The sequence below is a fragment of the Rhyacophila brunnea genome, unplaced genomic scaffold (assembly GCF_057557595.1).
Source record: "Rhyacophila brunnea isolate RB1 unplaced genomic scaffold, BYU_Rbru_1.0 scaffold_5, whole genome shotgun sequence".
Lineage (NCBI taxonomy): Eukaryota > Metazoa > Arthropoda > Insecta > Trichoptera > Rhyacophilidae > Rhyacophila > Rhyacophila brunnea.
The window spans coordinates 3,058,198-3,070,213 of record NW_028233170.1 but is presented as its reverse complement, the minus strand read 5'-3'; the positions used below and the strand labels follow the sequence as shown (position 1 = coordinate 3,070,213).

The following is a 12,016-nucleotide window of genomic DNA, read 5'->3' as shown; positions in this document are numbered from 1 at the left end:
CTAAATACGTACATATTATAATAATTATGTAAACCTTTAAAAATAGTTAAAGGTAAGATATGGTAGAGATGTTGAAGTTTACAAATACTTAGTAGTTGAATGATTGGCACCTTCTTCTTCGGATGATCTTTTAATAAATTTATATAATGATTATTATGAAGTGATCTTAGATGTGTATGTGGCCTACCTAATGTTTTATTAGTTTATTATACTTTTTACACTTAGGTACACGTCTAATGAAAACGGAAGTAAACTAGACATCGCGTAATCCTAAAAATGTACAGTCTTCTTAAACCTTTTATGTTAGTTAAAACATTTTGTTTCCACTTTCAATATATCGGTATTGACTGATTTTTAATACCGGTATTTCGGTATCGAAAAATACCGAGATACCGGTTTTGAAATACAGGTATTTAAATCCCTTATAATGTATGAATGAAAATAATATCTAAAATTTATTTATAAAATCAACATAATAAATAAATTTTTACTGGTAGTAAGTACATTCAGATACAAAACCAACATTCAAAAGTACTTAAAATAAAAGTAAATAATACTAACAATAAAATTAGTTTATATGAACAAAAATGTATTAAGAAAATAATCAAGAATTTTCTACCAGTGAGTAAACGCAGAATTTTTAAAAGTAATTACTGTTTGTATTTTGTATTAACAAACTAAAACATAAATAGTACATGACTATGACCATGGCATGTCAAATTATGGCTTAGATAACTTAGCTCTCTATCGGCCCTCGTAGTGCGTAAAGCACTGGCCCTTCATTCGGGGGCTCCAGGTTTGATTATATTACACTGTATTAATTATATTGAATTGTAATACGAAAATGTAATAAATTCAACAAAACGAATTACCAATTCGTGAAAAAAATATTTTTTCTAGCATAATCAAATCTACCCGAAACAATCTGAACTCAGAACACTAATGAAGAGCAATAATACTTTCGACGGCAGACAGGAGGCTTGGGGGGACCCTCGTTCTCATCAGGCGTCCGTCCAGATCCACGACAATCCTGCCCCTGCTCATCCGGCTCCAATTGAGTAAGTAATTGCGCTCGTCATGGTCAATGTATTTTATTAAGCAAATAGGCCGTTAGCGTTCGTTTATGATATAATTCAATCCATTTACAGATTCACAATTCAAAATGGCAGTAATAATGTTCGCATATCGTATGCTAGAGGTAGCGAACCTATGGCACGCGAATGTTTTATTTTGAAGAGAATAAAAACCTATAATAGCAGTATTATATTAAAAAAATGTAGAGAAATACTCTTCTTCTTACGTTTAATGTAAATATATAATTGGATAGGTCGGTCCTTAGGCTGTATGTGTCATATATAATATTATCGCACTAACCTCATCAGGCTGCGGGGAATGCCGCGCCACGAATCTCTAATTTCAATGGAAATTTACAATGCTTGAGACCACTGTAGCGAGAGAATTCCTCATATGATCGGAGCAATTCTAGTGTCAATTTGTGCATGAATAACCAAACTAATTAATAAATTAACAAACAATTTCATTTTTACCCACAAAAAATGACTGCACCAAATAAGAAACAAAAACTTGGTGAAGCTGGTAGTAGTAATTCTGGCAGACAGTTTCAAAATTGGTGGACCAAAATGTATGGCGTAACCAATGACATTAATATGGACGAATTATCTGGAAAAGAAAATGACACTCATTTTATTGCCGAGTCTACCGAATGGCATAAGCTGTTCTAACGCCATTACAATAAAGGTGATATTACTATAAATTTCTGATGCTTTTTGTTGGGTCTGCCGAATGGTTCGGTTCAAACGGGTTCGCTCAAATGAACATTGACATTAGAAGCACTGCTCTAACGCCATTATAATAAAGGTCATATTGCTATAAATTCCCGATGCGTGATATCGCATAATGGAAATTGCGTGACGTCTACCTATACATGCGAATTTACTTGCTAGCTACTGTATTGAGTGCGTCGTCCATTAATAATGTCATTGGGCGTAACTGAAAAAATATAAAGATAAAGCTATAATTATGTGTGCTATGTTCTGTGAGTGGTATCTAAAACATCATCATTTTTTCAATAGAATTTTTAAAAACTATCATTTCGTTATAACTGCTCGGCACAAGTCAGACAGTTGAAAAACAATATTTGGGAAATTTTGGCACGCGTTCGTAAAAATGTTCGCCAGCCCTGTCGTATACGTTATATGTCAGAGGCAGGAAACGCATTTTGCAATGTAACTATATGCCTTTATTCACTTGTTGCATAACCGCGTATGGTATAATCGATTCAAATCATTCAGTGATACAATACAATGCGACTGTGTCTGATTTCTTTCCGTAACGTTATTATGTACATACTTACTCACTGAGGTACCAGAGCTATGTATCACTTTGAAGCAGCGATTCCAAACCTTTCATAAACGGCAGAAACCTTGAGACATATTTATTTTTTAAATCTCGGGAGAGAAGGGTGAATGCAGTGGCCTGAAAAGGGATGGGCGAGTGGGGTAGCCACCCAGGGCACACAGCAGGAGTTGGAGCGGACTAATTGAGTTTCGTTGAAGGTGCAAATATTACAAATGATAATTTATAACTGCCTAATTTAATACATATTCTGAATCGCTGGTCAATATAACGTTTTATAGGAATATATGAATATGTTTGAACAATAATAACAAAAGTATCATTGCACGCTCACGCAGTATGTCAATGATTCTTAAACTATGGGATATGGATATATATTACGTAGCGGGTGCACTTTTTGGAAGCTCCCCGGATGTTAAAACATTTTTCTATGACCCAGGGTGTCAAAGTATGAGCATAAAACAGTGTGCACTGATGTACAAAGGCAAAGTGCCTTAGTTTTAGCGTTAATTTTAAACGCTTTGATATAAACAAAATTGACAATGTATAGTAGGCGACAAAATTCATTACTGAAAACTGAAACTATCAAAGTAATACTATTACTAGTTTAACAATATTTATGATATGATATTTAACCAAGCTTTATTTGAAAACTGTTTCATTATTTCAAAATTGATAATGTCGTATATTTTATAAGTCTATTAACAAATTGGATTTTAGCTTTTTACAAAATTTTTAGAATGTTCGCGGAACATCTGACGACACGGCTAATTGACAGTTGTTAATCACTGCTTTGATGTAATGTACAAGGACGATTTTGAATGATAAAAACTAATAGCAGATGATCATGCAAAAGTTTGTTATAGTAATAAATTAAGGGTGATACGGACAAGATGGAAATTGGCATGAGTCGTCCCCTGCATATTAACAATGTTACATTGTGTTACACTGTTACGTCACGTTACGATACAGTTACAAATACGTTTACTGTATTCTGACAGTCCTCTAATAAAAATTCTGTGTGTACAAGTCAATAAGTAATGTTTGTTTTATTGTAGAGTGAAATTTAAAAATGTTGGAAAAATTATCGACTACCAAGAAGAAGACGACGAAGAAGACAAAGAAGAAGAAGAAAATGAAGAGGACATTGAAGAGGAAACTGAAGAAGAAAGTGAACTTGAAGTGTGCATAGAGCGGCCATTACCAAAACACAATAGGTCTCCAGCGATTGCTTCCATTCTTAATGAGGTCAAGGAGTTGAGCGAGGAACAGAAGTAAGACGTTATTGCTATACTATTTTTTATTCAATCGTTTAATTCATTGAATATAACTATTAGTATTATTTCGAATGTAGAAGTATATATACAGCAGCAAACACATTTTGAAAATAGCCGATATACTGGATTATTTGTTATTTTAGGTTAGGTTAGGTTAACCTAAGAAATAATCCAGTATATCGGCTATTTTCAAAATGTGTTTGCCACTGTATCCAGGATAGCCGACTAGTAACAAAGCTTTTAATTCCTCTCAATAGTGCCAGAGATAGAGTATCCGTTATGACAAGTCAACACGCAAAGAGCACGTGACGTAATAAGTATCAGCGTTCAAAAACCATATAACGTGACAGTGTCAGCGCATGCAGTGCTGTGACGTAGAAGACTTGATATATATATACGTTGGTCTATATAGTGTTTCCCAAAGTGGGTACGGTAAGAGCTTGGTGGGGGTACGCGCTGCACTGGGTTTTGGCTGCGCCTGGTGCAACAAGCATCAATACGACATCAATACAACATCCATGCTACAAGGTTTATCGCATGCGGAAGAAGAGCAATTATTGTTAGAATTAGCTTCAGACGGGTTCTTGAAAAATAAATATAAGGAGTGTACTTTAACTCATTAGTGGCACAGGTGTCCACATGGACACATCAATTTTGTTGATGGTGTGACATTAATTGTTATTTGTTTTAAAAATTGTTTATTTACATTTTTTATGTATCTGTAATATAACAGAGAATGAATAGTGAAAATAAAATTTTCATATCATTTTTAAGTTTTGAGATAATAGCCGTGTCCATATGGACACGCGTGACACTTATGTTATCATATTTTTTTTTAATTCTATGGTTTATTAGTAGAATTATTATAAAGTATGATAGTTTTCAATACACATTACACACAAGCTAATATTGCATTTTCTTCACTGCGTTCTGATTTCAGATGTTTCTTTTTCTTTCTAAAAATCGGTCACAGCGTCGGTTTTTTCTATTTTTTTGAATAAAATAATTTAACCCATTACATCATATATCTGCTAGAACCATTGATTTTGATGTACATAGTTTTGAATATTCATCCTATCAAGATCCATCAGCGTTCTTATTTTCCACATTTTTCCCGTAAAATTGATATTTTGTGCAGCTAGGTGTAATTGGGTGTAGAATCTCCAGTTGCAGTATAAAATATCATATTGGTCTATCTATGTTCTTGCATTCCTAGATTTCACTTGTGTATCTGCTTTTAATCGTCTATGATCTAAATTATCGATTGTTCCACCACAATCCTCATCGGTTAAAACCACAGGATTTGGTCGGTGGTGAGATAAATATTGATATTATATTCGTCGACAAAATCATCATCAGTAACTTCATAAAGTTCATCCAATGCATTGTTTACCAGCATTTTTTTTTCTTTAATCTATGACATATCCCATAAACTAAATAATTTGACAAAATGAGAATAATATATTTTATAAAAAATATAGTGAAAACAAATCATAATTTAAATTTGTAGTGTTAAGTGGCACGCGTGTCCATATGGACACGCATTAATTGATTATGCAATAACACCACATAAACAAAAATAGTTCCATTTCTAATTACATATAATGAAACTGCACACGTTTATAATGCATTCAATGACAGAAATATTATTCTTTGAAACAATATAATCAGAAAACCACGGTTACCTTTAACATAAGTCCATTTTTTGTGATTATAAAATGAATGGCCACTTTGACACTTGATATTAATTGTATTATGTCAGCTAGATCATTCAAATGACGAAAAATTGAAGCAGTGTACTTATTTCAACTGACTAACGTTTATAAACCAAATTGTTATTTTAAAATAACAATTAGGCAAAGTAAACTGTACTACAATAATTGCGTGTCCATATGGACACGGGTGAATCTAACGTGAGCAATTGGGTCTGGCACTAAAGAGTTAACATCATTCTGGTTGCAAATGCAACATGTGTATCCAGTTTTAACAGGGAAAACCCTGAAATGCATCTTGCCTTTTCCAACTTCATATATATGTGAAGTTGCTTTTGCAGCATTTGTAGACATTAAGTAAAAAAAAAAGTAACAGGCTTTTGGATGTGGAACCGCATCTCAGATTAAAATTAACAAACAGGGAACCAAATTATGATGACCTGTCTCAACATAAACAATTTCATCCTTCTCATTGATTATAATTAATGTTATTTATAATATCACTTTTATTTATATTTTATTATGAATGAATTTTACTTTTGTTTATTATTATTTTGTATACCTATGTACTAAAAAGGAAAAAATAAATGTATTTTGATTGTTATTATGCATTTTTTTGAAGAGGGGTACTCAGTATTACGAAAATTATAAAAGGCGTACACAGATGTCGAAAGTTTGGGTAACACTGGCTATAACATCGATGCCAATTGTCGCTGACAAATATAATATATCAGATGGTAAGAAAATAAGCTAATGGTACATAAAATACAGATTTTCTCAAAAGTAAAACAATGTTAACAAACCGGCATTTTAAAAGGATTTCAACATTGTTGTTGTGAAAAGAAAGAATGAATAAGCGTAAAAATAACGTATTCTTTTGCAATTAGGTCTTAAGGTCTGGTGCAAAATTATAGCTTTTTAAAAATTCTGTTTTCATTCGCCAGATATGTACTATTTTTCTTGATCAAAAATGTTAGATCTGAAAATTTAAATACTGTTTTCAAATTTTTAATTGTTTTGTAGATTTCGGTCGAAAAGTCAAGAGATGGCGCTGGAGAGACTAAGCGTCTTGTATCGCCGATTTTCCGAGAGGACAGCGCGCATTCAAGAGCGGATGAAAAATGAACTACCCCCTTCGCCGTCTAGCCATGGAAGTATTACACCAGCAAAAAGGTTTATCTTCACTATAATAATATGTATAGAACATCCACATTCAAATATTTAGTCATATGAATTATAATCAATATTATATTATTAAAAACGAATATTTTAACTTATAATGGATGTAAGTTTTGTACTATTCCATTTGAGTCGTTTTTTGTGACCCGTGTTTCGCCTTTCGGCATATTCAGGCACTGTGTACACTCACCAAAAGGCAAATACACACTGACAACTAATACAACTAACTCTAACTTGTATAACAAATCAATACAATAATGTAGGTAAAAACTTTATCACCTACCTATTAAGTCAAGGATCACAATAAAAAAATATATAACAAACAAATTATAAATAGTGTTTGTAAAAAACTCCCTACCTTATCAATAATCAAGTATCAATAAACAATAAAAATACTATACTCAAGAGGTATAAAATCGTCCATTCTGGGAACAATGGTAACGTATTGGAAATTATTGAGTTACATAATGAGATATAATGAGAAAACTTAAATCCAATAGAATTTAAATTCTAATTCCACCAAGAACCTTCATTCGATAGTATTAATATTATGAATATTTTTACATTAGACAAAAGACATCAATATAAAAATGTTTTTATGTGCATAGTATATTATTGTGACTACAGTACTCTCTCAGTTATCCGCCACCCCAAAAACCAGACAAGTCTCCAATTAGTGAAAGCGGCGGATTATAGTTCATATATACAAAATATGGTAAAAATTAAAACAGGTATTTCGTAAAAATAGTTTTTTTAAGAAATTTGTACCCGCAAATTACGGTTTTATTTATAATCAAAATCAAGTAGTTACTAAATTATACATATTTATAAACTAAGTTTATTAACTAATTATTAAAAAGCAAATAACTTGACACAGCCAGTTATTCAGTGGGGCAGATATTCTTGAATGGCTTATGATTCCTGGCTTTCCCTATGACCAAAATCTTCAGTTTGTGTGTCCCGGTTGCATTGGAGCACGGCATAGTTGTAATGCGGTCCTTGGCACTTTCCTCCCTGGTACATTACTTTCTTCGCGATGAACGTACGTTTTACGAAGGAGAAGTTTCCAAAATAAACCCGTCTCATATGCGTTGTATAGGTACTTGTACGCAGCGGACTACTGAATTTGACTTATAGAGCTTGATTTTGTGCTTTCAACTAGTAAAAATAACGGCGGATTATAGTAGCTGTCGGATAATCAAGCGACGGAATACTGAGAGTGTACTGTACCAATTTTTAGTGGGAAGCTCCCATAAAAACGCGGTATTATAGATTTGGTCAGAATTAATAATGTAATACTGCGTAATTCTGTGATGTATGTACATATACCGATGTGTGAATAAAATGTGTGAGATTTATGGTTCAGACCATGGGCCCCCACATTCTGAAGCCACTTCACTTATTGAGTTTTCGGCACTCCGTATCATATGAAGCACTGATCGCCACACCATTTGTGGTAACCAACTAACATGCGACCCCACGCCATATTGGATAAATAGCCATTTTTATTAGTCGAGAAACACAAAGAAAATTATACACGTGAATGGTCATTTAAGTATGAATATCAATCATCATAATATCACATCAAATGGCATCGCACAATTATTAGACAAATTTTGTGATGTGCGTTTATTTCACTTAGTTGGTCGAGCCGCCAAATAATATATTTTTTGAATGTTAATTTGAAAGTGACAAATACATTTTATAAATCGTCTTGTACATATTAAAAATACCACTTGGAATGGTTTTGCTACAGTGCAGGGTGGCCACACTTTTTTTCCAGTATCGACTAGTTGATAAAATTATTTATGGCGATCGACTGATATCGCTTGTAATTATATCATGCGAGAACAATAAAAATACAATGTTTATAATTCAAAAATGTATTTAAGTAAGTATGTATTTCGAAAACAGATAAAAATCATACATATAAAAAATAACGATACAAAAATATCGAATTTACGACAATAATATAATTACATATTATTATGTATTTCACTTCTAAAAAAGTACACATTAACTGTAATTTCGACTTAGTTACACAATTTACTTATACATATTATTATTATATCAGAAATCTTAAAATTATTTTTTTATTTTCATCTGAAACTTTGCATTGCATATTATTTTCAGCAATTTTGTCACGTGGTATGAAGTAACTGCTAGACGTAAGCACGCAGTTAAATTATCATTAGTCAATCGTGAGCGATGCTTCATTTTGATGCATTCATCGAAGATAAAGCCATTCCCACATACATGTAGAACCAAAAAAGCAAGTTAAATACGCCACCTTACATCTGTATACAACAAAAATTTGCCATTTTCCAATCCACATTCTTCAAATAATGATCGAAATTGCCTTATTATTTGTAAAGCTTTACCACAAATTATTTTTCAAAGTTTAAAAGCAACATCCTTCACGTGATTCAGGCTCAACCCTTTATTATTACGTCCGCGATCGACCAAACGTTTGCAATCGACGCACTGGGCATCCCTGCTACAAGGGGGCTAAATTTTCATTTTTTTTAAAATGCTTTTTTTGTTATTGCCCAGATCTGATTCCATTCCATCTATAAAGATTGTGGATCCCATCGTTCAACCAGAAACTGAAGAAGACGAGAAAGGAAAAATTTGGCGAAAATGCAACAATTTAGAGAAGGTTCTGGACCCTCAAGGTATTAAAAAAAATTAATGAATTTTATTATTTTAACCACTCAAGTTGATGGCCGATTGTATAATTCATCTCGATCGTCATCTTCCTCTATCCAGCAAGATACATTAAACTTTTCTGCATAGTCCGCCCATATCTTGCCTATCTGATCAATATAAAGATAATTTTACTAGTTTTTTTTTATTCTGGATAAGAATTTTATTAATTACAATGGCTATTGAAAAAGTTGCTCTTCGATACAAAACAATAATTATTGTTGTGATCTGAGTTCTCAACTCACCGTCTTCTCGATTTATATCGAATTTTAAGAGCCTACCTCCACCCCTCGTTACTGTATCCTACACACTGTTGAGTCATATATTTATATTATGTATACATTGATAATAACATGGGTACTCAAAGTATTGTATTACAAAGTATGTTATCAAATTTGCAGGTGTACTCTACCTTAGTTGGCTCTTCACCGTGACTATCTGCTACTGCTACAATTCCTGGGCAGTTCCTCTCCGAGCCTCATTCCCTTATCAGACTCCTTCCAACACTCCCATTTGGCTAGTCTTCGATTACTTCTGCGATATTGTATACATCATCGATCTGGTCGTTGTCAAGCCGAGGTTATCTTACCTGACAGATGGCTTTTGGGTGGGAGACCCCGTTGAAACACGAAAGAATTATTTGAAGAAGCTCCAGTTCAAGGTTAGTAACAACTATGAGAACTCTCCAACTTATTTTCATATCTCCACCAACAATTTATTACACTGAGTAAATTATCATAACCAGCGGGTCTATTCCATACAAAAGGCTGCTTTCGTCCGCTAAAACCGCTAACTAGGGTATGTTTGTATCAAATTATTAACACATATTGTAACAATTATAATTAGCCGGTATTAATTGTTGCAATAAATGATATATTTTAACGGCATGCCCCCTGCCTGTGCTAAAATTTAGAACATGAGCGATAGAGAGAGAGCGAGAGAGAGACAGTTTCGACTGATTAACTGATTACAATACAATTAGAATTATAATATTTCAATATAAAATGTATGTAACAAATACTAACACATTATCACGTTAGCACTTTAGCGGTCGATAGTCGCCTTTTGTATAGAATAGACCCGCTGGGCTCTAAACGAACCGGAGCGTATCGGAACGCCGTTCCAGTTCATAAAATGGTATTCCGTGGAACCCCAGGGTTCTGCAAGATAAAATTAAGGGCATTTTGGGTATGTATAATTAGGCGATTTTTTGTTTTTCTAAATAAATCCACAGTCGTCAGCACTCAGCATCATATGATGAAGCACTAATAGTGACCCCTTATTGTAGTAGCCAAGTAACATGCGTCCCATCGCCATTTTTATTAGACAGAAAACACTAAAAATAATTATAAAATAAAATTCTACACGTGAATTACCATTTAAATATTTCGATCATGATATGATAGCATTAAATTCTATCGCAGAGCCACATATTTTGAAATGTGAAAACTTTCAAAGTAATATAGCGCCGCAGGTGACTTTTTTAAAAATTAAAGCAAATTTATGGTGTGTGTTTATTTAATTTAACTGTTCGACCCACCATGTCAGGCCCCCCTTTAAGCCCGATCCCCCATGCTAGAGCCCTGTCAGCCCCCCTTGTGGGTGCCATGGTCTCTTAGTAGCTCTGACTGTCTTATACCAGATTATAATATTTTTGTCATCGATTATTTAAAACCTTTGGGTAAACATGGTAGCAAAAATTTTTATGGTCAAAAAGACAATGGGTACATCTGATAATAAAAAGATATTTTTATCAGGAAGGTTTACCTGTTGGGTAATATCTAGGCCCCAGGGTGTCACGTATCACTACTTTTTACCACGTTTTTATTAGCTCGTATTCTTGTTTGTCCGGTACAGATTTTTTCTTGGGCAATACAAATATTTTTTAAATTTCAGATGGATCTTATATCTCTACTCCCTTTGGACCTACTTTATTTTTATTTTGGTACATCAGCTGTACTTCTTCGAATACCTCGCCTTCTGAAACTTCAAACATTTTTTGAGTTCTATGCATCGATGGACAGAGTATTTCCTTCACCGCTAGTTGTAAGTACTGAATTTTTGACCACTCACTCAATCAATTAGATCAGTGTTTCCCAACCTTATTTGTGACATGCCCCCACTTCAACGCTTCAAAAATCCCCCTATCAAAATTTCATAGTTAACTAACAAATTCTGAAAAAAAATGAATTGCTTCAAATAAAAAATGCACATGGGCAATACTGTTTTTAATTTAACTTTCGTAAGTAAGTACCTATGTATATTAAGTATATTAGATGTACAACTCGGAAGAAAATTAGTGCAATCTTTGTGCTTGATGTGAGCTGCAAAGAGTTTTTATTGGTCAATTTTAATCCACAGTTTGCGATATCATAACGATTTCTTTTTTCAGTAACAAATCATTTACAGCGCTAAATCGCCGCATTCAACTAAATAGTATGATGGGAATGGCAACAGTAATTTTATCGGAAAGTCATGGTTGCAATATCAAAACAATATTTTCGAAAATGCGTTTTATAACAAAAAAAAGTACCAAATATAAATATGATTTGCACATTCCCAAAATATTCAAATTGCCCCCCGGTGGGGCGTATGCCCCACGTTAGGAAACATTGAATTCGATGTTATATTAAGTGATGTATAGGCCCGATGCACTGGCTAATTTTGAGGCACCGTACGATGAAAAAAAAAATAGCAATCGAATTTCAATTTTCCGAATAAATCCACGCATTCTACAATTTATTATTTTTTTATTTTGAATACTTT

The 12,016-nt window shown here is 33.3% G+C and overlaps 1 protein-coding gene across 1 annotated transcript in view; it reads left to right on the top strand.

The window, feature by feature from the left end:
- The window catches only part of CngB (Cyclic nucleotide-gated ion channel subunit B), a 33,883-nt gene that overhangs the window by 8,125 nt on the left and 13,742 nt on the right, over positions 1-12,016 (top strand). Inside the window, exons 3-8 of the mRNA XM_085955929.1 lie at positions 901-1,058; positions 3,435-3,650; positions 6,389-6,538; positions 9,098-9,219; positions 9,652-9,911; positions 11,147-11,296. Coding sequence (XP_085812055.1) covers positions 901-1,058; positions 3,435-3,650; positions 6,389-6,538; positions 9,098-9,219; positions 9,652-9,911; positions 11,147-11,296 — 1,056 coding nt within the window. The remainder of the gene's footprint in view (positions 1-900; positions 1,059-3,434; positions 3,651-6,388; positions 6,539-9,097; positions 9,220-9,651; positions 9,912-11,146; positions 11,297-12,016) is intronic.